The 27,157-nt window shown below is 40.9% G+C and overlaps 1 protein-coding gene across 4 annotated transcripts; it reads right to left on the bottom strand.

The window, feature by feature from the left end:
• Positions 1–3,827: 3,827 nt before the first annotated feature.
• prx (periaxin) lies at positions 3,828–27,121 on the bottom strand. Of its 4 annotated transcripts, XM_044353204.1 has the most exons (8): positions 27,008–27,121; positions 25,908–26,067; positions 23,013–23,206; positions 22,405–22,637; positions 12,845–22,241; positions 12,441–12,643; positions 7,876–11,936; positions 3,828–6,172 (listed from the first exon to the last, which is right to left on the bottom strand). In XM_044353204.1, exons 1-8 carry the CDS (start codon positions 27,035–27,037, stop codon positions 5,892–5,894), a joined length of 14,559 nt encoding a protein of 4,852 aa, XP_044209139.1. In that variant the 5' UTR covers positions 27,038–27,121; the 3' UTR covers positions 3,828–5,891. The 4 variants fall into 4 exon arrangements, with proteins under 4 accessions (XP_044209139.1, XP_044209140.1, XP_044209142.1 ...); XM_044353205.1 differs by lacking the exon at positions 12,441–12,643 and having other exon boundaries at positions 7,876–11,635; XM_044353207.1 differs by lacking the exon at positions 12,441–12,643 and having other exon boundaries at positions 7,876–10,774; positions 12,725–22,241.
• Between the last annotated feature and the right edge of the window lie 36 nt (positions 27,122–27,157).

Here is a 27,157-nt window from a genome sequence, read left to right on the forward strand (position 1 = left end):
CTGAACCTGACCCGACCTGCAAACCGCCAATTTTTTTTTTTTTACCAGCTGTGTTTACTAAACACCGGTAGGCTCAGAAGTTAGCCAGGTAGCAACACGCTGTGGTTTTGTTTTGAAATGTGTGCTTATTACGACCTTTGGACTACCACAGGAAAAACAAAAGGGGTAAATTATGTTCTGCTATCGCTCTGGAGCTTGTTTTCTGCTCCTTTGTTGGGGAAATAATGTTGTTTTTAGCTGTGTGTGCGACTTGTCATTGCGAGGGTGTTTTGTTGTGAAATGCGTAGTGGTTGACGGAGACAGCTAGCTGTCTCGTTAGCTTGAGAGCTAATATCTGCAGGGTGTTTCTTGTTGGATAGCACCATTTTTGTTGTGTTGTTATGCCGGTCATTTGTTGATGTTAGCGGGAGAGAGGCAAGGCACTTGGGAAAATGTCAAAATGTCAAAAACATCACTTCTGTTGGATTTTCGTGGAAAACCCTTCACATAGAAATCAGTCCACAGGCTGTTACAGACAACTGAGAAAGTCGGTGAAGGTCTCGTTTTTTATGTTACATTACTACCCGTTAACTCATTGGCAATAAAAAACGATTAATACATGTAAATTGGTTCACAATTCTACATACAGAACCTTTAATGTCAATATATAGACTATCATATGACTGGTAATAATTTTTTTTGTTGTACATAAGTGTTGCACAAGTTGGTAAAGCATTTCTGGCTCCCATGTTTTTTGAATGAGGAAAAAGAGGTGCAACTTGGAAAGTGGGTTATAAAATGTCTTTTTATCAAATATTTTTCATCCAGATGATAAAAAGAGTCTGGAAATACTGTACCTTAAGAACAGTGGTAAGTGTTGTCAAACTTCTGGTATTTATTTTTTGTAAAAGCTTGTGAATGTAATGATAAAACATGAGAGGCACAACCTTGGACTTAGAGAGAAGAGGAAAGAATGGAAGAAATCTCAAAGCATCAAAACAGAAAGTAATAGAGTACAGAAAAAACATCTACAGAATTATTCCACAATTACAGAGTGACAATGTGGGCGACAGATACAGTATATGAATGACATTCTCCCCAAGGTCACATGTAAAAACAATGCAGTTAATCACATGATAACATTTTAAATAAGACAGCTCTACATTTACAGGAGGGTAAAGATAAAACAGCAAACTGAAGATGATATTATTCTGGATCCTGGAATTGTCTGGCTTGTGTTTAAAAAAAAAAGTAGAAAACTATTATTTGACAATGACAGCAATGTTTTGGGGGTGTTTTGATCAGGTGTGTGCTGTCCTTAAAACTGACAAAATAGTTCTCAAAATAGTAACAGTTGCAGCTGATGACGCTGCAGTCTCTCTCTTCTCGCCTCTCTTGTGGCATCGTTTACACCACATACAGCATCAATCTCACCCTCACACACACTCATCCTTGCAGCCTACGTCGCACAGCATCATCACAGCAGTGGATGAGTAGATTGAGCACACACACACACACACACACACACACACACACACACAATGAAAAGACGTGATGCACCCCTGCACATAGTCCATCACTTTCTCCTCCAAAGTCCCCCCTTTCAGACATTATTCAATAAGTCTCATTTATAAGCTTTTTTTTTTGTCTCTGATCCACAGCAGAAAGCTCTTATTTTCACTGAATTCACAGAATTACAAAAATCAACTCAGCTTTGACTGATTTAGGCTTATTTTTAAAGGTGAGAATAATACATTCCTTTAGATTTATTGCTGTAGCCTACTTTTGTCTCTGCATGTGATTCCCAGAGTGCTGATTTTTAGTAAAGTAATGAATCATAATGCCCAGCTGTATTTTCTATTTGATATTTACATGTGAGAATGATCAGTCCTTCTGTATCTGCTGCTTTTAACCAACCACGACTGACTAGAACCACCATCTTCTTTTATAATGACAAAGATGGTAAAGCTGCACTCAGAATAAGAATAACTCTTGAGGGGTGTGCATGCTGTCACCATCACTGTGTCTTTTTTCTTACTACCACTAGGGGACACCAACTGACTTTAAGCCTAAATACCTCTTATTCCTTTTTTTTCTTTTTTACATTGCATTCAAAATCACATGCATAAAGCAATTAAACTAATACAACCCTGATTGGTTGAAGAGAAACTTAAAAGGAGAAACTTCTTGTATCTGTTGTATATAAGGATTTTCCCCTTAAATCAAACATTGACATTGGGTTCAACATTCAGTGAGTATTTCAAGCTAACCTATTGGTGTGCAAGGACTGCAAGTACTCTGTTGACCTTCCAAGATAATCAATACCAGTGAATTACAAAGAGCAGCTTTTTTGCGACCCGACCTAGGGGGAAACCCTGGCGCAACATGAAAATGAGAGTCTCCTCTTCCCGGCTGCAAAGACCCACCAGCAATAAGGAATTTTTCAGCCCTTTAAATGTTTATTTCATACTTTAAGCTTCAGGATGGGTAAACAGCAAAGCAACAAACAAAAAGGAGCTAAAGCTTATTAGCCTAAAATTACCTCATTAAACCGAAAGAAACAAAAGTACAAATCACTGACCTGACAGAAACAGGAGAAAAGAGATTAAACAAAAATGCTACCCACCCCTAATAAAAAAACTCAGGGTAAGTCATATTCATAGATGGATACTAAGTTAGAATTTTGAGATAAATTTTGAGATAGTAAGTTAAAATTTAGACTTACTATCATTGGAGTTTCTAAAGTCTGTGTGGGAAGGGGATTTGGGGTTGGCTTTGACAACGGAGCAGTGGAGAAAAGCCTCAATATGTGCCCAGCATGGCCTCATTCAATTCAAGGTGCTGCATCGGCGTCATTACTCTAAAGTCAAACTCCCTAAAATGTTTCGAGACGTAGACTCAACCTGTGACAGATGCAGCACATTCATTCTGACAATCTCAATCTTCAAAACACTGTAAGATATTTTCAAAACGGTAATTCAGCCGGATCCTATGATAGCCATTTTTGGCATTGCAGGAGAGAATAATAACAATCTTTCCAGAACTAAACTCAAACTAACAGAATGTGTCACTTTGTTAGCACGGAAGAGTCTTCATCCACCGAGCTGGACTCAGCGGCTGACGGAGGCGATGCAGCATCTCAAACTGGAGGAGATTCACAACACATGGCTGCTCCAATACATTTGAGAGAATTTGGAAACCATTTATCAATTACATAAGAGCTAAGCTCTAACTCCCCACCTTCTTGAATGTGACTCCAAATGGAATAAGTCACATTTATTTATCATCTAGTGTCTATTTCTGTCTCTGCAGCCCATCGTAATGACATAAGGCTTTTACTTTGTACATCTGCCTGTTTGTTAGTATGTTTTTCTTTTTCTTCATTGTTTTCTTTTTCTACAGTTGTGTGGCTGTTCTGTATGTTCTAAAAAAAGCCAATAAAAATATATCAAAAAAATATAAAATTTGGACTGGTCAAAAGTTTGACTTACTAGGTCAAAATCATGATATATAAGTTAAAATGATGACAGGTAGCCTTAATTAGCCAAAACTATCTTAAAACGCTCACTTACGGAGTCAAAATTTTGAGTTATTACGATATTAAATTGAGGAGTAAAAATTATGAGATAGTAAATCCAAACCATGACTTACAAACCATGAGCACATTTATTTTTTATCACTACCTTTTCATCATGTGTTTTTAAATCAGGAATTTTAATGTCAGTGGGTGTACTTCGCTAAGCAGCGAGTTACTAAAAGGCTTCAGCCGCTCGTAAACCCGCAAAGAATAAGACTGATAGATTTTGAATGGACTTGTGATAGTCAGAAAGAGACACCAGGAAACTTAATTGAAACCGTTTTTGTGTGAATATTATTTTTTATTGATGTAACATCTTAACCAACAGTCTCTCCAATGCAGCTTTGACAAATACTTGGCACTGAAACCCTTATAGTCTAAAAGAAACAAAAATCAAAGACTCGATTAAACCAGAAAGGTAAAAATCTCTATACACATAGATACTACTCAGTGCGTGTTACCTTGACATGTCACTACTCTTGTTCCAGCTTTTTGAAAATCTATTTTTCACCTGCAACACAGGCATTAGTGTTAAAAATTGTTAATGAAAAACGTGTGGGAGTGGATATGTTAGGACTTCTTGATTGCATTTCATCACACATTTTCATTCCATCTACCAACCAAGTAAACTAAAGTCAACCAAGTAAAGTAAAAAGTCAGGTGTTCATTCTCAAATGCTTTACATCTACTTGAAAAAACAGTTCGTTATTTAGAAAAATCTGATCTTGTGAAACTGTTATCTTGTAAGTAAATGGCTATAGGTAGTGTATTTTAATTTTATGTCAGTAATATTACAGTAGATGTTTTCCTCTAAAATGGCAAGTACTGCATTTGGGAATGAAACCTAAATGTCTGAATGTAGAGACAAAGACAGCACAAGGCTTTTCAAAGCAATTTGGGGGTAAAGGTAAAGGCACTTAAAATGCTTCTGCTAATCTGACATTAATCTTTTTTAATATCCAAAGTTTCTTATAATATCTTAAAAAATATGCATATATTAAACAGAACAATGTCAGATTATCAAAAACAAGGAAAATGTGCCTTGGTCCTCTTGACTTGATCCCCTCTGTACTGTCTTTAGAGGAAATAGTTTGTTACATGATGGCTTTAGTACAACATCAAGGCTTGCCACTCGTTAGCCAGACTGTCATTGTAGCAGCCTTATGGTAAAGTAGTTTATAGAAGGTTAGTTATTGTTACAGGGTCAAGTTAAAAAGGTTCACATTTTTACCTTTAAAACTCCACTCAGTTATTTTGCTATAGCGTCCAACAACACTCCTAAAGCCCCAAATTTCCTCCCAGCTCAACGCCAATGTTTCGAAACTCAACACAGTTCACAGCTGAGTTTCAAAACATTAACGTCAGTCAGGAGGTTGATCTTGAAGCTAAAACCCCAATCATAAAATATACAGTAGTGTAGAGTCTTTTTCTGGCAGTGTACAGGAAAAATAAATTACATTAGCAGCAGGTTGACCTAAATGTTTGAGAGCAACCTGTAACCGGAAGGTCACAGGTTTGATCCCCACAGCAGAAAAAGAGTCCAGAGTGTCCTTAAGCAAGACTCCCTACCTGCTCACTCACTGTGACTAGCTCTGGGTAACAGCACCAGCTAATTGCTTAAAATATAATAAAACTATATGGCAGAAAATGAGAAAAGCCTATAATCTCAAAAAAGCTCACACTTCTTGCTCAAGACAAACATAATAGGTTATCAGGTCCAAAAATATAATTTCTACTCCTGACATTTGGTGAATATGAAAATAATTACATTTTGTACTGAAGGGATACTGCTTCAAAAAAGCAATTATAAGTTGTATTTACATAAATATTTTTCTGGCCTGTACTGTAGTGGTTCAAAATGAACTATTTTGAACTTATTATAAAACCACAATCAATGATGCTGATGATCAATATGAAAATATGATGAGTCACTCCAGCGTATTTTGAACACATGAACAACAATAAATTATGAAGCAATCTGACATGTTTACATTCAGAGTGAAACCTTTAAAACCAAACAAAATCTGATAAATAATTTGGACTAAACTAACAAAACTTGAATAACAGTAACAAAAATAGTCACATTTAAAATGAAAAAATGGAAGTATATATTACTCTGCTGCTGTAATAATGACAATAATGCTGGTTGATGAAATGTCACTGCTTTTCATCACATTCATACCTCACCTATTAAAATATAAAATAAAGACTTTTACTCAATAGAGGTTTGCCATGTTGCAGGCTTAGCTTACAAGAACACTGCAACCTCAGCAAAGAAAAACAAAAAAATTATTAAAAGACATTTAAGATATCGTTACAGCATCCTCAGAAGTTCTCAGAAGTCCGTCACCTGGTGAGTTGTTGTCATGGTTGACGAAGATTCACTTGTTCGCGTTTCAGTGGTAACCATTTGGTGGGTGACTCTGGAGGTCTTTGTCACCATGGTGACTGTGCCTTCCTCGGTGGAGGAGACTTGGTGCTCTTCGGACATTTCCTGGGTGGTGAAGTCGATTCCTGAGGTGTGGAGACAGAAAGACCCCAAGACGTTGGCCTCGCCTCCAACCTCCCCCTTCCGCTCGGCCTGAGGAGAACCCTCGGGGGTTATCTGGAGGAAGCCTGGGGGAGTAGGTGAAGAGAGGAGACAAGGAGAGGAAATTAGAGGAAAGGAAACAAGGAGAGGAGAGGAGGACAGGTGGAGAAATCAAGAGGACGGAGTGTAAGAACGGAAGAAAGAAAAGACACTCAGTCTTTTGTAGCAGAGACAAAACAGGAAGTGATAAATTAATAATTTATAGAACAAAAACTGACAAAACAAAACACACCAAAAGTAAAAGCAAGGATGAATTATGTCAAATGTTTTGTATATTGGAATAAATTCTGTTGTAATAGGTATAAAACGTACAAAACACACATACAAAAGCGTATACAGCATATACATAATATGAGCATTATTGCTAATTTTGGATGATTTGTGCATTACTCTCTTTTAATTTAGTTTCCATGGTGACTAAGAACCTTTTGAAGAACTCAGTTCCTCTACCTGCATTTCCACCGGAGGAACCAGGGTCTAAATGAAGTTCCAGGGAGATTATTTTACTGCCTGAAAAGTCCCTGCTCGGGTGCTAGTACTTTCCAAAAGTACAGGAACTTTAAAGGCAGGGTTTGCAGGATTGCACAGACACGGTGGATGCTTCAACTTGTGTACCGCTTCAATCATAAAAAAAAAGGAAGTACTCTACTGTTAACATTAGGATGAAAGGAGGACAGTTCTCTTTTTTTTATTAATGTTAAAAGTAAAGTTAGGTTTTGTTGTTGGCTCCCTGACTCGTTTTAAAAAAGAGTGAGAGAAAAAAAGAGCAAGATAGTACCAGTGAGCTGAGAGTATGAGTGAGTGAGTAAGAGAGATCGCTGGTGGTCTAGCGAGCTAGAGAGTGAATGAAGAGAGGAAGCGGTGGTAGGGAAAACAAAGCCAGTGAGCGAGAGAAATAAAATGTTATTTTCTGATTGTTTCATGACGGTTATGTTCTAAAGCACAAATAAATAACCTTCAAACGCTCAACAGATGATTTACTGTTGACACAGATGTTCTTAGATTCATTTTCCTTCATTCATTCATTACATCCAACTCATGCAACAGTAAATACAAAAAACAACAGGTCAAATCTGTGTTGTCTTTTCCTTGTGTGAATACTGCGTTTTAAGCGCCACATTTTTAAAATTCCTCATGGGTCTAATTTGCATGATCTACCTGGTTCCTCAGATGTGGAAACACAAACAGTATTGCACAACACTTTGGACTTTTACTTCCAAGTTTAGTTCCTGAGATTAGTTCCTCCGGTTTCAAAGTACCTGGAACTTCTGGTCAAAAAGGGGCTAATATGGGTCCTACACTTCCCATAATGCAACTCTAGAGCAGGGGTTTACCAGGCAGGGAGGGTCCACATCTTTCAAACTGAATTCCCCTAGTTTGTCATGCAGTGGTCCATTGAAAATCTGTATTTTCTGAGCCTAAGCAGAGATAACCCTGGTGACATCAATCAAGTTTTTTTGGGTATGGACAAAGAACCATCGGAGCAAAAGAAGACAAAACAGGCTCAGTAGTACTAACCATGAATTGTAACCTTTGAAATGTGAAGTTCCCCCTTTAAATAAAAACTGATGAGGTCATATAAAAATAGATTACTGTATATATCAATTTTGGAAATAATGGGTTCCTCTTTAAGAAAATACAGTAAATAAAATATGTTTGACTTGGATACTATCAACCTTCTGAGTCTCTGTCAAGTTTTTCAAATATCTTGTTATCTCTTTATCCTTACCTGTCGAATGTGGCTTCAGGGTCAACTTAGGGACCTTGAACCAGGGGGAAGACTCTCTCTCTTCAGACTCCCACTCCCTGCTTTTGCTCTCCACCTCGCTCCAAGTCTGAACCTTTGCTGAGCTTAACTCCATGGTAAAACCAGCGGGGGACTCTGAGCTGTCCCTGTCCAGCATATCTGTTCTGGCGTGAGATGACACCACATCCTTTGAGAGCTCCTCATGGAAACCTGCAAAGGGCATCTTGGATGATTTTACTTTAAGTTCTTTAGCTTCTCCCCTCACTTCTGCTGGTGATGAATCTTTTCCCAGTTTTGCACTAATTTCTGTGTGCTCCTCCCCTGCAGTCATCTTGCCATATGGAGAGGTGAACTCCACCTTTGGAAGTTTGATTTTACTACTGAATGTCCCTTTACTGTCCTTGGAGCCCTTGTGAGGACTTGCATCTTTTTCACCGTTGAGACTTGAACTTGAGCCTTCGGCCTTGGCAGTAACATCAAATGACCCTGATTTGCCCGGAGAAAATGACACTTTAGGCATTTTCATCTTCCCTCCCTTTGACTTCTCCTCTCCCTCCCCCTCTCTCTCTCCTGATTTATCTTTGGACTTCTCAAAGCTTGGCTTCATTTGGATTTTGGGCATCTTCACTTTGACGTCCTCTGTTTGAGCATTAGCTGTTGTCTCCTCTTCTTGGAGGCCTGCACATGCAGCGTGTTCATCTGTCTGAGGAGGATCAACCAGGACAAAAACAGCTTTCTTTACTTTGGGCATTTTAGGGCCCTCATACCGAATTTCTGGCCCATAGATTCTTCCTTCAGGAGAGGAGATGGAGGGTAATGGGACACCAAACTTAGGGATTTTGACTTTCTTGCCCTTTTCTGTTTTGTCCTGATCTTCATCATGTGATGTACCAATATCAAACTCTATGTCTGGAATCCTGGGAACTTTGATTTCTGCAGTGGATGATGAGATGCCAGCTTCTCCCCCCGTTCCTAAGGTGGCTGAGTCTTGATTGGTTTTCAGACTAACACTTGGTAAGGAAATCCCTGGCACTGGCACTTTGTCCTCTGTATGTCCGTTGTGGCCTGAGATTGTGTGACCAGAGATTTCTGGTTTGCTAACTTCAGCTTCAAGCTCAAATCTTTCTTTAACTTGACCATTGTCATCGTCACCGTTTTTGCTTGTTTTCACTTCTGCTGTTAAATCTTTGCCAGTTTTCTTTTTTGGCATTCCAATCTTGAATTTTGTACCTTTGACTTTAGGCCCTTTTACTTTTCCCGTTGAGTTGAGATCCAAGTCAGGTAGTTCAACTTTTTTCTTGTCCTTCTTGCCGTCTCCTCTATGAAGTCCTAAATCAAGCTCTAGGTCTCCTTTTGGACCTTTGATATCTATTGTCGGCATCTTGAGTTTCAGACCTTTGTGCTCTCCCTCAACATGCAAATTAGCTTGCCCATGAGCTTCTGTGTCTTGTTTGGGTTTACCAAGTGTCACATCAATGTCCACATCTGGTGATGTGACTTGTGGTGCTTTAATTTTCCCACCTGTCTCAATGGTTGGTAAATTGATCTCTGCTTCAATATCCATATCCTTACTTTTACCTTTTGGAAGTGAAATATCAACCATTGGCATCTTGATATGTGGCAGCTTTATGGTTCCTCCCTCTGCTTCCACTTTCTGTTCAGGTGTGTCAATATTTATTTTTCCTTTAGGGAGAGATATGTCAACATTAGGCATCTTGAACTTTCCTTCCTCACCCTTAATTTCAACTTCAGGACCTACAGTCTTCCCTTTAGGCAGTGAAATATTTACTGAGGGCATTGTCATATGTGGCATTTTAAATTTGCCTCCCTCTCCCTCAATCTCCAGCTCTGCCCCCTCAATTGTGCCAGATTTTCCTTTAGGTAGAGAGATGTCAACATGTGGCATTTTCATGTGAGGCATTTTGAACTTTCCTCCTGTACCTCCCTCCATTTCAACTTCTGGACCTCGTACTTTTCCTTTGGGTAGAGTGATACCAACATTTGGCATTTTCACATGAGGCATTTTGAATTTTCCTCCTGCATCTCCCTCAATCTCAACATCTGGACCTTCAACCTTTCCTTTGGGCAGTGAAATATCAACTGAGGGCGTACTGACATGTGGCATCTTGAATTTCCCACCTTCCCCTTTGATCTCCACCTCTGGGCCCTCAATCTTTCCTTTGGGTAGAGAGATGTCAAGATGTGGCATTTTCATGTGAGGCATTTTGAACTTTCCTCCTGTACCTCCCTCTATCTCAACATCTGGACCTTCAACCTTTCCTTTGGGCAGAGAAACATCAATTGAGGGCATGCTGACATGTGGCATCTGGAATTTCCCACCTTCCCCTTTGATCTCCACCTCTGGGCCCTCAACCTTTCCTTTGGGTAGAGAGATGCCAACATGTGGCATTTTCATGTGAGGCATTTTGAACTTTCCTCCTGTACCTCCCTCCATTTCGACTTCTGGACCTTGTACTTTTCCTTTGGGTAGAGTGATACCAACATTTGGCATTTTCACATGAGGCATTCTGAATTTGCCTCCTGCGTCTCCTTCCATCTCAACTTCTGGGCCTTCAATTTTTCCTTTAGGTAGTGAAATATCAACTGAAGGCATACTAATGTGTGGCATTTTAAATTTCCCACCTTCCCCTTTAATCTCCACTTCTGGACCTTCAACCTTTCCTTTAGGCAAAGACATGCCAATATCTGGCATTTTCATATGAGGCATTTTGAATTTTCCTCCTCCATCTCCCTTCATTTCAACATCTGGACCTTCAATTTTTCCTTTGGGCAGGGATATATCAATATCTGGCATTTTCCAATGGGGCATTTTGAACTCTCCTCCTGTACCTCCCTCTATCTCAACATCTGGACCCTCAACCTTTCCTTTGGGTAGAGAGATGTCAAAATGTGGCATTTTCATATGAGGCATTTTGAATTTTCCTCCTGTACCTCCCTCTATCTCAACATCTGGACCTTCAACCTTTCCTTTGGGCAGTGAAACGTCAATTGAGGGCATACTGACATGTGGCGTCTTGAATTTCCCACCTTCCCCTTTGATCTCAACCTCTGGGCCCTCAATCTTTCCTTTGGGCAGAGAGATGTCAAGATGTGGCATTTTCATGTGAGGCATTTTGAATTTTCCTCCTGTACCTCCCTCTATCTCAACATCTGGACCTTCAACCTTTCCTTTGGGCATTGAAATATCAACTGAGGGCATGCTGACATGTGGCATTTTCATGTGAGGCATTTTGAATTTTCCTTCTCTTTGGCCCTCCATTTCTATTTCAGGTGTCTCTATTTCAGCACCTTCAACTTTTGCTTTAGGAAGAGATAAGTTGATGTTGGGCATTTTCATGTGAGGCATTTTGAACTTCCCTCCTGTGCCTCCCTCCATCTCAACTTCTGGGCCTTCAATCTTTCCTTTGGGCAGAGATATATCAGCATCTGGCATTTTCCAATGGGGCATTTTGAACTCTCCTCCTGTACCTCCCTCTATCTCAACATCTGGACCTTCAATCTTTCCTTTGGGCAGTGAAATATCAACTGAGGGCATACTGACATGTGGCATCTTGAATTTCCCACCTTCCCCTTTAATTTCCACCTCTGGGCCCTCAATCTTTCCTTTGGGTAAAGAGATGTCAAGATGTGGCATTTTCATGTGAGGCATTTTGAACTTTCCTCCTGTACCTCCCTCCATTTCAACTTCTGGACCTTGTACTTTTCCTTTGGGTAGAGAGATGTCAAGATGTGGCATTTTCACATGAGGCATTTTGAATTTTCCTCCTGCATCTCCCTCAATCTCAACATCTGGACCTTCAACCTTTCCTTTGGGCAGTGAAACGTCAACTGAGGGCATACTGACATGTGGCATCTTGAATTTCCCACCTTCCCCTTTGATCTCAACCTCTGGGCCCTCAATCTTTCCTTTGGGTAGAGAGATGTCAACATGTGGCATTTTCATGTGAGGCATTTTGAACTTTCCTCCTGTACCTCCCTCCATTTCGACTTCTGGACCTTGTACTTTTCCTTTGGGTAGAGAGATGTCAAAATGTTGCATTTTCATGTGAGGCATTTTGAATTTTTCTCCTGCATCTCCCTCAATCTCAACATCTGGACCTTCAACCTTTCCTTTGGGCAGTGAAACGTCAACTGAAGGCATACTGACATGTGGCATCTTGAATTTCCCACCTTCCCCTTTGATCTCCACCTCTGGGCCCTCAATCTTTCCTTTGGGTAGAGAGATATCAACATGTGGCATTTTCATGTGAGGCATTTTGAACTTTCCTCCTGTACCTCCCTCCATTTCGACTTCTGGACCTTGTACTTTTCCTTTGGGTAGAGAGATGTCAAAATGTGGCATTTTCATGTGAGGCATTTTGAATTTTCCTCCTGCATCTCCCTCAATCTCAACATCTGGACCTTCAACCTTTCCTTTGGGCAGTGAAACGTCAACTGAAGGCATACTGACATGTGGCATCTTGAATTTCCCACCTTCTCCTTTGATCTCAACCTCTGGGCCATCAATCTTTCCTTTGGGTAGAGAGATGTCAAGATGTGGCATTTTCATGTGAGGCATTTTGAACTTTCCTCCTGTACCTCCCTCTATCTCAACATCTGGACCTTCAACCTTTCCTTTGGGCAGTGAAACGTCAACTGAGGGCATACTGACATGTGGCATCTTGAATTTCCCACCTTCCCCTTTGATCTCCACCTCTGGGCCCTCAATCTTTCCTTTGGGCAGAGAGATGTCAACATGTGGCATTTTCATGTGAGGCATTTTGAACTTTCCTCCTGTACCTCCCTCCATTTCGACTTCTGGACCTTCAACCTTTCCTTTGGGCAGTGAAACGTCAACTGAGGGCATACTGACATGTGGCATCTTGAATTTCCCACCTTCCCCTTTGATCTCCACCTCTGGGCCCTCAATCTTTCCTTTGGGCAGAGAGATGTCAAGATGTGGCATTTTCATGTGAGGCATTTTGAATTTTCCTCCTCCTTGTCCTTCCATTTCTATTTCAGGTGTCTCTATCTCAGCACCTTCGACTTTTGCTTTAGGAAGAGATAGGTTGATGTTGGGCATTTTCATGTGAGGCATTTTGAACTTTCCTCCTGTACCTCCTTCTATTTCAACATCTGGTCCCTCTAATTTACCAGTCTTTCCTTTAGGCAGAGATATGTCAATATTAGGCATTTTGACATGAGGCATCTTAAACTTTCCACCTCCATCACCATGTATTTCAACATCTGGTGTTGCAAGATCTCCAGATTTCCCTTTGGGAAGGGACACATCTATTGATGGCATTGTAATGTGAGGCATTTTGAATTCTCCTTCACCTCCCTTTAGTTCCACTTCTGGTCCTTCAATCTTTGGGAATTTTCCTTTTGGCAGGGATACATCCACATCAGGCATACTAATTTGAGGCATTTTGAACTTCCCTCCTTCAGTGTCAACTTCAATGTGACCTCCTTCAATGTTGCCTGTTTTTCCTTTAGGAAGGGACAAGTCAATATTGGGCATCTTGACATGTGGCATGCTGAATTTGCCTCCTTTCTCAGTCTTTGCATCATGCTTTACTTTAGGCAAGGACACATCCAGGTCTATTTTAGGGATGGAAACGTCAATTGTTGGCATTTTGGGAATTTTGAGGTTTCCCTCATAACCTCTGAGATCAGCCTCTGAGACATCCACTTCTGCTTTGGGGAGAAGAACTTCAGTTTCCGGTGTTTTAGCTGCTGGTAGAGACAGCTCAACAGAAGGCATCTTGACCTTGGCCTTAGCTTCAAAGTCACCGCTTGGCTTTCCTAAATCTCTTTCTTTAGAGCCAAATCCTGGGATGGAGAACTTGGGGAATTTCAGTTTGTATTTTGATTTATCATCTGGGCTCTCAACATTGATTTCTGGTTTAGGAATGTCAACTTTCCCCTTTTTCATTTTAACATCCACATCGGGAGAAGACACGGACACACTTGCATCCTTTTTGGATAATCCGAATGAGGGCATTTTGATTTTAGATTTTTTCACCTTGACTTTTCCATCCCCATCAAACTCTACTGATGGTGCCCTAATTTCTCCTTCCACATGTGGTGGGCTGAGGGAAATGTCACCCTTGGGGCCTTCTCCTGATAGTGCCAAATCACCGCTCTTAGACTTTCCACCAAACCTGGGAAGAGAAAAACTGGGGACTTTAAGGGAGACATTAGGCAGATCAAAGCTGCCCCCTGAAGAAGGCCTGCCTCCCTCTGCTTTCAGAAGCTCCACTTCAACATCATCACCCTTAGGTTTGGCGCGACCAAAGTCTAGATCCACCTTCGGAGCAGAGATGTCAACTGATGGTAGTTTGACAGTGGGAAGTTTGAGGGATGCACCTGGATCTTCTACACCACCTGTCTCGATATCCACACCCTTAACTTTCAACTTGGCTGGTTTAATGTTTCCTTTGAGACCAGACAACTCCACATCTGTTGATGCATCAGGAACACTGGCGTCCACTTTGAGGCTTTTGTCTTTCACACCAGAGGGGAGGCTGAGGTCAAGATCAAATTTGGGTAAATTTATGTCAATAGTTGGCATATGGAGCCCACCACCCTTTTTACCAGACAGATCAACTTTTGGCACTTCAACCTTTCCCTTTGCAGATGGTCCTTCAATATCGATATCTCCCTCCACTTTTCCTACTGGAACTGAAATGTCAACAGCTGGCATTGCAATCTTTCCTCCCTTCATGTCCAGTCCTTCCACTTTCACATTACCCTCTGGCAGATTTATCTTTGGAAGTGAAACATCAAATTTCGGCATTTTGAATTTGCCTCCTTTCATCTCAGGACCCTCAATATTGAGGTCGGCTTTAGCCTTTCCTTCAGGTAGTGAAATATCAGTACTTGGCAAGTTTATTTTTCCTCCCTTAAGTTCAGGACTGTCTATGTTGACCTCTGGACCTTTCATTTTCATTTTAGGAAGAGAGATATCAAGAGAGGGCATATGGAACTTGCCTCCTTTTCCACCATGCCCTTCAATTTCCCCCCCTACTTTTCCCTTGGGGAGTGAAATATCAATGTCTGGCATCTCAATCTTCCCTCCTTTGATATCTGGTCCTTTTATTTTGACATCACCCTCCGGGAGACTCACTTTTGGTAAAGACACATCAAACTTTGGCATTTTAAACTTACCCCCCTTCACCTCAGGGCCCTCAACATCAAGGCCACCCTCAACTTTTCCTTTGGGGAGTGAAATGTCAGCAGTTGGTAAGTTAACTTTCGGTAATGACATATCACCTTTGACTTCAGGTCCTTGAATATCAACATCAACTCCTTTTGCTTTTATCTTTGGAAGAGAAATATCAACTGAGGGCATGTGAAGCTTGCCTCCCTCACCACCGTGCCCATCAATGTCAACATCTACCTCTGCCTTTCCTTTTGGAAGTGAAATATCAACAGTGGGCATTTGAATTTTGCCTTTCATATCTGGTGCTTCCACGTTGGCATCAATCTTTGGGAGACTCACTTTTGGTAAAGTAACATTAAATTTGGGCATTTTGAATTTCCCCCCTTTCATCTCAGGGCCTTCAACATTGAAGTCTCCCTCAACGCTTCCTTTGGGAAGTGAAATGTCAACAGTTGGGATGTCGATCTTTCCACCTTTTACATCAGGACCCTCAAGGCTGACATCTACCTCTGGAGATTTGATTTTTGGAAGAGAAACATCAAGTGATGGCATGTTAAGCTTTCCACCTTTAACTTCAGGACCTTCAATATTTATCTCTGGTCCCTTAGCTTTCATTTTAGGAAGAGAGATATCAAAAGAGGGCATATGGAACTTGCCTCCTTTGCCAGCATGTCCTTCAATTTCAATTTCTCCCTCTGCTTTTCCTTTGGGTAGTGAAATATCCACATCTGGCATGTCAATCTTCCCTCCTTTGATGTCTGGGCCTTTTATTTTGACACCCCCCTCCGGGAGATGCACCTTTGGCAATGAAACATCAAATTTTGGCATTTTGAATTTCCCTCCTTTACCCTCAGGAACTTGGACATTTAAGTCACCCTCAACTTTTCCCTCTGGAAGTGAAATGCCACCTTTAAGTTCAGGTCCTTCAATATCAACATCAGCCCCCTTTGCTTTCATTTTAGGAAGAGAGATATCAAAAGAGGGCATATGGAACTTGCCTCCTTTGCCAGCATGTCCTTCAATTTCAATGTCTCCCTCTGCTTTTCCTTTGGGTAGTGAAATATCTATATCTGGCATGTCAATCTTCCCTCCTTTGATATCTGGGCCTTTTATTTTGACATCCCCCTCTGGGAGATGCACCTTCGGCAATGAAACATCAAATTTTGGCATTTTGAATTTCCCTCCTTTACCCTCAGGAACTTGGACATTTAAGTCACCCTCAACTTTTCCCTCTGGAAGTGAAATGCCACCTTTAAGTTCAGGTCCTTCAATATCAACATCAACCCCCTTTGCTTTCATTTTAGGAAGAGAGATATCAAAAGAGGGCATATGGAACTTGCCTCCTTTGCCAGCATGTCCTTCAATTTCAATGTCTCCCTCTGCTTTTCCTTTGGGTAGTGAAAGATCTATATCTGGCATTTCAATCTTCCCTCCTTTGATGTCTGGGCCTTTTATTTTTACATCACCCTCTGGGAGACTCACTTTTGGCAATGAAACATCAAATGTTGGCATTTTGAATTTCCCTCCTTTACCCTCAGGAACTTGGACATTTAAGTCACCCTCAACTTTTCCCTCTGGAAGTGAAATGCCACCTTTAAGTTCAGGTCCTTCAATATCAATATCAGCCCCCTTTGCTTTTATTTTAGGAAGAGAAATATCAACTGAGGGCAAGTGAAACTTGCCTCCTTTAGCCACATGTCCCTCAATGTCAACATCTCCCTTTACTTTTCCTTTTGGGAGTGAAATATCAATAGTTGGCTTGTCAATTTTTCCTTCAATCTCTGGTCCTTCCACTTTGACATTACCCTCTGGCAGGTGTATCTTTGGAAGTGAAACATCAAATTTCAGCATTTTGAATTTGCCTCCTTTTACCTCAGGACCCTCAATATTGATGTCAGCTTCAGCCTTTCCTTTGGGGAGTGAAATGTCAGTGTCTGGCACATTGATTTTTCCTCCCTTAAGTTCAGGACCTTCTATGTTGACCTCTGGTCCTTTAGCTTTCATTTTAGGAAGACGAAAATTAACAGAAGGCATATGGAACTTGCTCCCTTTTCCACCATGCCCTTCAACTTCAATTTCCCCTGCTGCCTTTCCTTTGGGGAGTGAAATATCAATGTCTGGCATCTCAATCTTCTTGCCCTTGAACTCTGGTCCTTTTATTTTGACATCACCCTCTGGGAGACTCACTTTTGGTAAGGACACATCAAATTTTGGCATTTTAAAATGACCCCCCTTCACCTCAGGGCCCTCAACATCAAGGTCACCCCCAGCTTTTCCTTTTGGGAGTGAAATGTCAACAGTTGGTAAGTTAAACTTTCCTCCTTTAACATCAGGACCCTTGATGCTAACATCTACCTCTGGAGACTTAATCTTAGGGAGTGACATATCGCCTTTGACTTCAGGTCCTTGAATATCAACATCAACTCCTTTTGCTTTTATCTTTGGAAGAGAAATATCAACTGAGGGCATGTGAAGCTTGCCTCCCTCACCACCGTGCCCATCAATGTCAACATCTACCTCTGCCTTTCCTTTTGGAAGTGAAATATCAACAGTTGGCATTTGAATTTTCCCTTTCATATCTGGTGCTTCCACGTTGGCATCAATCTTTGGGAGACTCACTTTTGGTAAAGTAACATTAAATTTGGGCATTTTGAATTTCCCCCCTTTCATCTCAGGGCCTTCAACATTGAAGTCCCCCTCAACGCTTCCTTTGGGAAGTGAAATGTCAACAGTTGGGATGTCGATCTTTCCACCTTTTACATCAGGACCCTCAAGGCTGACATCTACCTCTGGAGATTTGACTTTTGGAAGAGAAACATCAAGTGATGGCATGTTAAGCTTTCCACCTTTAACTTCAGGACCTTCAATATTTATCTCTGGTCCCTTAGCTTTCATTTTAGGAAGAGAGATATCAAAAGAGGGCATATGGAACTTGCCTCCTTTGCCAGCATGTCCTTCAATTTCAATTTCCCCCTCTGCTTTTCCTTTGGGTAATGAAATATCCACATCTGGCATGTCAATCTTCCCTCCTTTGATGTCTGGGCCTTTTATTTTGACATCCCCCTCTGGGAGATTCACCTTCGGCAATGAAACATCAAATTTTGGCATTTTGAATTTCCCTCCTTTACCCTCAGGAACTTGGACATTTAAGTCACCCTCAACTTTTCCCTCTGGAAGTGAAATGCCACCTTTAAGTTCAGGTCCTTCAATATCAACATCAACCCCCTTTGCTTTCATTTTAGGAAGAGAGATATCAAAAGAGGGCATATGGAACTTGCCTCCTTTGCCAGCATGTCCTTCAATTTCAATGTCTCCCTCTGCTTTTCCTTTGGGTAGTGAAATATCCATATCTGGCTTTTCAATCTTCCCTCCTTTGATATCTGGGCCTTTTATTTTGACACCCCCCTCTGGGAGATTCACTTTTGGCAATGAAACATCAAATTTTGGCATTTTGAATTTCCCTCCTTTACCTCCATGACCCTTGACATTTAAGTCACCCTCAACTTTTCCCTCTGGAAGTGAAATGCCACCTTTAAGTTCAGGTCCTTCAATATCAACATCAGCCCCCTTTGATTTTATTTTAGGAAGAGATATATCAACTGAGGGCAAGTGAAACTTGCCTCCTTTAGCCACATGTCCCTCAATGTCAACATCTCCCTTTACTTTTCCTTCTGGGAGTGAAACATCAATAGTTGGCTTGTCCATTTTTCCTTCAATCTCTGGTCCTTCCACTTTGACATTACCCTCTGGCAGGTGTATCTTTGGAAGTGAAACATCAAATTTTGGCATTTTGAATTTACCTCCCTTTACCTCAGGACCCTCAATATTAAGGTCAGCTTCAGCCTTTCCTTTGGGGAGGGAAACGTCAATGTCTGGCATGTCGATTTTTCCTCCCTTAAGTTCAGGACGTTCAATATTGACATCAGCTCCCTTAGCTTTCATTTTAGGAAGCGAGATATCAAAAGAGGGCATATGGAACTTGCCTCCTTTTCCACCATGCCCTTCAACTTCAATTTTCCCTCCTGCCTTTCCTTTAGGCAGTGAAATATCAATGTCTGGCATCTCAATCTTCCTGCTCTTTATCTCAGGCCCTTTTACTTTGACATCGCCCTCTGGAAAATTTACCTTTGGTAACGAAAGGTCAAATTTTGGCATTTTTATCTTTCCCTCTTTCCCCTCAGGACCTTCAACATTTATTCCAACCTCACCTTTTGCTTTTGGGAGTGAAATATCAACAGTTGGCATGTGTAAATGTCCACCTTTAACATCAGGACCCTCAAGGCTGACATCTACTTCAGGAGATTTGATTTTAGGCACAGAAACATCAAGTGACGGCATACTGAATCCTCCTCCTTGAACTTCAGGTCCCTCAATGTCAACATCAACTTCCTTAGCTTTTATTTTAGGGAGAGTTATATCAAATGAAGGCATTTGAAACTTGCCTCCTTTGCCCCCAACGTCTCCCTCTATTTTTCCTTTTGGAAGTGAAATATCAACAGTTGGCATTTCCATTTTTCCTTTGATCTCTGGTCCTTCCACTTTGACATCACCCTCTGGCAGGTTCATCTTTGGAAGTGAAATATCAAATTTTGGCATTTTGAATTTACCCATTTCCCCTTCAGCACCTTCAATATTAATGTCACCTTTGAATTTTCCATCTTTTCCAGAGTGGATGTCAATGTCAATATCTCCCTGTGCTTTTCCACCTTTGATTTCTGGTCCCTCGATGTTGATGTCACCTCGCTTTGATTTTATTTTGGGGAGCGAAACATTAATTGAGGGCATATGAAAATGTCCTCCTTTACTTTTACCCTCTATGCCACCCTCTATTTTCCCCTTTGGAGGAGAGATATCAACGGAGGGTCCCTCAAGGCCAATATTTCCCTCAGGCATCTTCATCTTTGGTAGGGATACATCAAATGTAGGCATCTTAAACTTGCCTCCTTTTGCGGAGGGTCCTTCAATATCTATCTTACCCTCTGCTTTTCCTTTTGGAAGAGAGATATCAACTGTAGGTGTGTCAATTGCCCCTTTAACTTCAGGTCCTTCAATAACAACCTCTCCCTCTTTGGATTTCATCTTTGGGAGTGAGATGTCAAACGTGGGCATCTTGAACTTGGCTCCGCTACCACCACTGCCCTTGAGCTCCATGTCACCCTCCACGTTTGCCTTGGGAAGTGAAATGTCAACATTTGGGAGTTCAGGGCATTCTAGCTTCACCTCTCCCTCAGGCAGCTTCATTTTTGGGAGAGAGACGTCTACAGAAGGCGCGTTGAATTTGCCTCCTTTTCCATCACTGCCATCGATGTTCAAATCTCCCTTTATTTTTCCGTGGGGAACAGAGAGATCGACAGAAGGCATTTTGATCTCTCCACCTTTGATTTCAGGTCCCTCCAAAACAACATCTCCCTCAGGTGATTTCATTTTTGGAAGAGATATACTATATGAAGGCATTTTAAACTTCCCTCCTTTTCCCTTGATGTCAACCTCACCCTTGGATTTACCTTTTGGTAGAGAAATGTCTACTGATGGCACCTCAACTTTCCCTCCCTTAATCTCTGGACCTTGTAAGTCCACCTCAGTCCCAGATGTCCCTATCTTAGGGAGTCTGACATCAAATGAGGGCATTTTGAACTTCTGTCCTTTTAAAGATGGACCCTCTATTTCAATGTCTCCCTCTATCTTTCCTTTTGACAAAGATATATCAGCAGAGGGCATCTGCATCTCACCTCCACCCTCAAATTCTGGACCTTCTATGTTCGCGTGAGCCCCTGGTTGTTTCAGCTTTGGTAAAGAAACATCAAAGGTAGGCATTTTGAATTTTCCTCCCTTCACAGCATGCCCTTCTACATCAATGTCTCCTTCCATTTTACCTTTGGGCAGAGAAATGTCAAGTGTGGGCATTTCAAATTTACCACCTTTCACTCCAGGGCCTTCAATGTCGACGTCCATCTCAGTTGTTGCTGCTTTGCCTTTGGGAAGGGTCAGGTCTACTTTGGGCAGCTTGAAACCCCCTTCAACCTCTTGTCCTTTAATATGTACTTCTCCCTCTGGTGACTTAATTTTTGGGAGAGATATGTCAAAATCAGGCATCTTGAACTTCCCATCTCCGCCAACGTAATAGTCCATATCCACATCAACGTCCCCAGTTTCCACCTTCGGAAGAGAGATGTCAACAGACGGTAGACTGAATTTCCCTCCACCCTCTGGATCTTCAATATTCACATCTGGTGATCCCATCTTTGGTAACGTGATATCAACTTTTGGCATAGAGATTTTGGGCCCTTTAAAAGTGCCTTCCACCTCATCAGGGATTCTCCGTCCAGTGTCCAGCTCTAAATCAACGCCAGGCACAGAGAGGTCAACGCCAGGCATTTTAATTGCTGTCTTCCCAGCTGCTTCATACTCTGGGAGTGAGACGTCTATGTCAGACTTTCCCTTCACGTTTGGTAAAGAAATGTCAACAGAAGGCATTTTAATAGATGCAACATTTCCTGAGAGATCTCCTTCCATCTTTGGTTTGGTAAAATGTGCTTCAGGGACACCAATATCACCACCTCCTTTGATTTCTACTTTTGGAGGTGTTATGTCACTGTCAGGCATTGTTATCCCTTCTGTTTTTACCTTGATGCCACCATCTATCTCATCTGAATGACACGAGAGTCTAACTTTGGGTAGTTTCAACTTTGGCATTCTGAGCTTTGCATCTCCTTTGCCTACATCTACATCAACTTTTCCCCCAGCTGCCTCTGCATCAACCCCTCCTTTGACTTCAATTTTAGGAGCTTTGATTTCTGCCTTTCCCTTCACAGCTGGCAAAGATGCCTCACCTTTTCCAGAAGGGATTGAAAACTCCACATCAGGTGCATTAAACTTAGCTCCTCCCTTCTCCACATCCATATTGCTGCTTTTATCACCAGACAAACTGAACTCCACTGATGGTGGCTGGATGTGCACATCTGGCGGCTTCAGCTCCAAAGATCCAGTTTCCAAAGCCGAGCCGGACTTTGTGTGTTTGGTCTTAGGAAAGTTGAGTCCAAACTTGTGTCCTTTTCCTTTGGTTTTCACTTTAGCTCCAGGTATCTCAGATGGAGAGATATTCACCTGTCCCTCGAGTTGTCCAGTTTCCACTTTTCCTCCTGTCTCTGCTCCAGTGTAACTCTTTGCTTTCATGTGGGGAAACCTGGTAAAACATTGTAAAGAAGGGAAAGAGAGAAAAAGAAAGACATTGTAATATTGCCAAAAAAGATACAAATACTCCTAAATGCTCTGTAAAAAATAACCATTGTGCATGTAGCCATTTCAACAAGAAAAGCAAACACAGAAAAAACAAAAACAAGACCAACCTGATCCTCCTCTTTGCTTTCACTGCTGCTCCGGCTCCTTCTGCTTCGACCTTTGCGCTCCTCCTCTGTTTGAATTTGGGAAGAGAAAACTCCACGTCCACGTCACTCATCTCCAGCCTCGGGGGTGTTCCCTCTATCACCAGCTCCTCTCTGCGCTTCTCTTTAAGCCTCTTCAGTCCAAAGCGGCCGCCTCTCTTCTTCTTGGCCTTGAATGGCTTGGTGCCTTTCACACTCTGAAACGTGCACAAACACACATGACAAGAGGATCAGTCACTAACATCTGAAGGCCTGCAAACTGAGTATGACAATGCTGTTCAGATGCTGGCTTTGTGTACAGTAGCTGAAAGTATTTAACAATGGACTGTGTGTGGGAACTATGGTTTAAAAACTATTGTTTAAATTTACTGTGAATCTCTGATAGATTGTACTAAATGTTTATATTAATTAGGCCACATTTTAAGTTACAATTGGATCTGAAAGTTAAAACAAAACCCTTTAAAAACATTGGGCTTCAATGAGGCATTTAACAAAGTCTGATGATAACACATTGACATTGCTACTTTATTTAAACTACATACCACTCATAAATAAAGAATATAAATGATCACCATTTTGGCCATCTTGGCTTTGGGTCCTTTGACCTCCAAACTGGGAACTCGAGGCCGCACGCTGACCTCAGCTCCAGGGATGGTCCTCTTCAGCTGGAAGCTGACCTTATATGGCTCCGCACACTGAAGGATTTTCAGAGCGTCTTCATATTTCACGTTGTCGAAGTAGACCTTGGCACTTAGCAGCTGGTCACCTACAAGGAACAGTATGAATTGTGTCCAGTGTTATGGATCTTTATATGTTAAAGAGTTATATGTTAAACTTCCCCACCAGTCCATCTCAGTTTGTACTTTTATTGAGTTGAAGTCAAAACATTGAAAAAAAGATGTCTGCACACCTGAATATGTGACAGGTGCATTGGTGGAAAACTCTTAACTTTGGATAGTTAGGTGTTATATAGATGTTGTGATGATAAAATTGTATGATTGATGATGAAAAATAGAACTTATTTGCCTTTGTCATTTGCTAATCCTTTTATAGTATGCTTTGAAGGAGAAAAAACACGTCTTCTTTACCTAATCACCTGGATGGCAGTATGTGTGTTTCCTCAAGGGGAATCATCAACCAATTGAGCAAATTTCTGTGGTCTTCTGATTGGGTGATTTAGTGAGCATCTATATATTCATATGGAACTGTTGGGATATTTGCCCATATACCTGATGAGGGTTGAGTAGATGGAAATGTCATAAGTCAATAATTTTTTTCCTTTAATTCAAATTGGGTTCAAATCAAAATTCTAAAATCGATAATGTATATTTGGTTGTGTCCTATACTTTTCCAGGGAGAAATGTAGTGCAGTATTAGGACTATTAGGGTTATTAGAAAACAATTCAAGGGCAAGTAATAAAAGTAAAAGTAGACCTTAAAATCAATATAACACAAGATTGTCGTCTTACATTTTTATGCAAATAAATTAGCTAATCAAATAGCATGGCTAATCAGGCTAATTAGGAGGTAATGGTGTGAAATTTGTGCTCACATTAAATATAAGCAGTCTAACTTTTTAAGCATCTTTTGTGTAGTTTGTCAATTTCTCTCTTCATTAGCTTATATTCTGCTTAATACTGTTGCACAGACACACCATTAGCTGTGGCCTCTATTTACATTAAAACAATACAAGTGCAATTCTTCGATACATACAATGTATGTATGTATGTATGTTATCTAGTCTAGGCCATGGTTTGTTACCATGAGCTAGTAAAGATATTGTACAAGCGAAACTACGACAAAGGAAACCAAAAAAACAAGTGAAGCTAAGGAGCTTCCGTCTCATCTAAACATGAGTGTTTACTGCCCTCCGGTGGTCACAGTGAGGAACTGCAAACACTACATAATTACGCTCTTCACTCGCAGAGTACCTTTTTGTTGACTGTACCTAAGGTTCGAACAGAGATTGGTAAAAGAGCTTTCATGTATGCTGCTCCCTATACTTGGAATCTCATAAAAAATTAGTTAAAGATGCAGTGTGTAGAATTTAGTGGCATCTAGCGGAGCGAACTTGGCAGACATTGAATATAATATTGATAAGTATCTTTTAATTAGTGTATAATCACCTGAAAATAAGAATTGTTGTGTTTTCGTTAGCTTAGAATGAGCCCTTTATATCTACAGAGCCCACCATGTTTCTACAGTAGCCCAGAATGGATAAACCAAACACTGGTTTTGCGGCCACCGTAGGGCCTCCTATACACTTGGAAGGGGAGGGTGAGTGAAGGAGTATTCAGTTGGTTGCAATCTGCCACTTCACAGCTAGATGCCACTTACACACTGGTCCTTTAAAATCACCGTCACTGGTTTCTCTTGGCAGGTTTAAAGCTTTGCTGCAGGAACTCTGTCCATCATCATCTATCTGCCAATGTCAATGGGGTTGCTAGGAGGTTTGTAATGCCTCAAATTACTGCTGTTTCTCAGTTCAATTCTAGCATTAAGGTTGTATTTTTATTTTCTATTTTATTGCAATATTTATTCATGATTTCATTATCTTATATTGACTAATGAGAGGTCTATCTGTATTACTGATTTTTATGTTGTTTGTCTGAAACTTTATGTTGCTGCCTTTCTTAACCAGGACACTCTTGCAAAAGCGATTTTTAATCTCAGTGAGGTTTTCCTGGTAAACTGAAGGTAAAATAAGATTTGTGGCAAGTCACTGTTGACACAATTATTACAATGACAACAGCAATATTAATACTGGTAAAAAAAACAAAGGAATTTTCTGGTCTGGTGATCATACTATAATGTAGAATCATGGGTGATTTACTGCCCTCCTGTGGTCACAATGAGGAACTGCAACACTACAATAAATGCATGGCTAACACTGTTCATCAGTGTAATTGTTATAAGTATGAAAATGTACAGATCATTGTTATTGAAATAGTTATTATTACAAATAACAACAGCAACACCGGTATTGGTACAAACAAAAACACTTTAAAAAAGTTCTTTCAGTAACAGGTTTCAGGTCTGGAGATCATTCGCTCATGTCTGCCCTCTAGTGGCAACAGCAAAGAACTACACCAAGGCCAGAATGTCAAGTCAGACACACCATTTCAATTCCAGTATCTACATTCAAAATAAAAAGTGACCAAACTGTAGTAATCTGAAAAGAAAGTCACTTTTGGGGTATTTAAATAGAATTACATTAATTTCCTGGAGACTTACCCTAACCCAAACCATAACCACTGACCCAAAGATCAGTTTTTGCACAAGCTGTCCCCAATCAACTGGTGAACTGGTTGATTCCCCCACCCCCCACCACACAGTGTAGCTTAGAGCTTGCAGTGTATATGTTTTCACCTTATTTCCTGTTTGGATTATGTTTATTTTAAAGCACTTTGTGAGGAGCATGTTTGCTAAAAGTGCTCCCTAAAAGGATAAGATGTGACTGCAGATACCTTGCTGTAGACTGAGATGTTTAGCAGCTGGAGAGTCTTTGAGGACATCCTTGACAAAGATCCCTCGCTCTCCTCCACCGGTCACACTGTAGCCGCTGGCCCCAGCCTCCGCCTCTGTTTCCACCACGATTTCCACTGGGATAGAGGCTTCCTCCCCACTCTGACACACAGACATCACAAACACATAACTTTAAAATATCTCCTGGAGTCCACAGGAACAAAATTTAGTCCAAGATAAACATTTTATCTCTGCATTATTTTGGTCTTTCTTCATTTGTCGTGGTTAGTTAGATCTCAGGCTCTTAGTTGTATGTCAAATTTAAACTTAAAGGTGAAACCCCCAATTTTCCACATGTTGTAGCAGAGTGTCATCTCATCAGCTGACCAGGGTAACTCAAACACAATTATTATGCACTTCATATATTGTTGTGGTTGCAGTGGTTGCAACCAGACAACTCAGCATTTCTCAGTGGCAGAAAATGTCTAATGTTTTACATGATAGAGTTAAGCTTTAAAGGCAGGATCTTTCATGTATAAATTCTTCATGTATAAATTCTTAGTCTTATCACTCTGCATCACATAGCTCCATAAAACCAACCCGAACACAACAGGAAAATTTGAACAGTTTCTATTGATACTATCTGGGGGTTCCAGTGTGCAAAGTTGCATCATGCACAACATGGAAAACAGAACATATTTCTGTTTTTTTTCTTTGCTCAGTAGATTAAAATTGTTCTCAGTGCATGTGGGCTTTATCACTGTTTTATATCTTGTTTCACTTGCTTCAGTGAGTGCAAAATTTACTGTACTGTAATTGTCACTTCATACTTTGCTATTGAATCCATTTCATCCATTAAGCTGTCATGGAGAAAAGGTCCTTCCATACACTTTTCCAGTGACTGACCAACAGAAATACAGTAAGTTTCCACTCAAAGGAAAAAGTGAATCATGTACTTTATCAACCATGGAGTGACTTTGTGGACAAGTGTGGATCTTCATTCAGAAAATACATTAATTCATGCTTTTTTGTTCTTGTAAGAGCTGACCTTTGGACCAGTTATAGCTTTAAACTTTTCTGAGTTTATGAGACTCCTGCTTACTGTCTGCTCGTCTGTGGCCTCTGAGTCCATCTCTGGTTGGGCCAGTTGGCAGGTCGACTCTCTCAGATGACTTCTCTTCTGGCTCAGCACCTGTTTCAGCTCTGCATGGAGCTTCTCCTTCTGCTCCTGCAGCCAACACAGGAGAAACAG

Source organism: Thunnus albacares, chromosome 6, assembly GCF_914725855.1.
Source record: "Thunnus albacares chromosome 6, fThuAlb1.1, whole genome shotgun sequence".
In the NCBI taxonomy this organism is placed as follows: Eukaryota; Metazoa; Chordata; class Actinopteri; order Scombriformes; family Scombridae; genus Thunnus; species Thunnus albacares.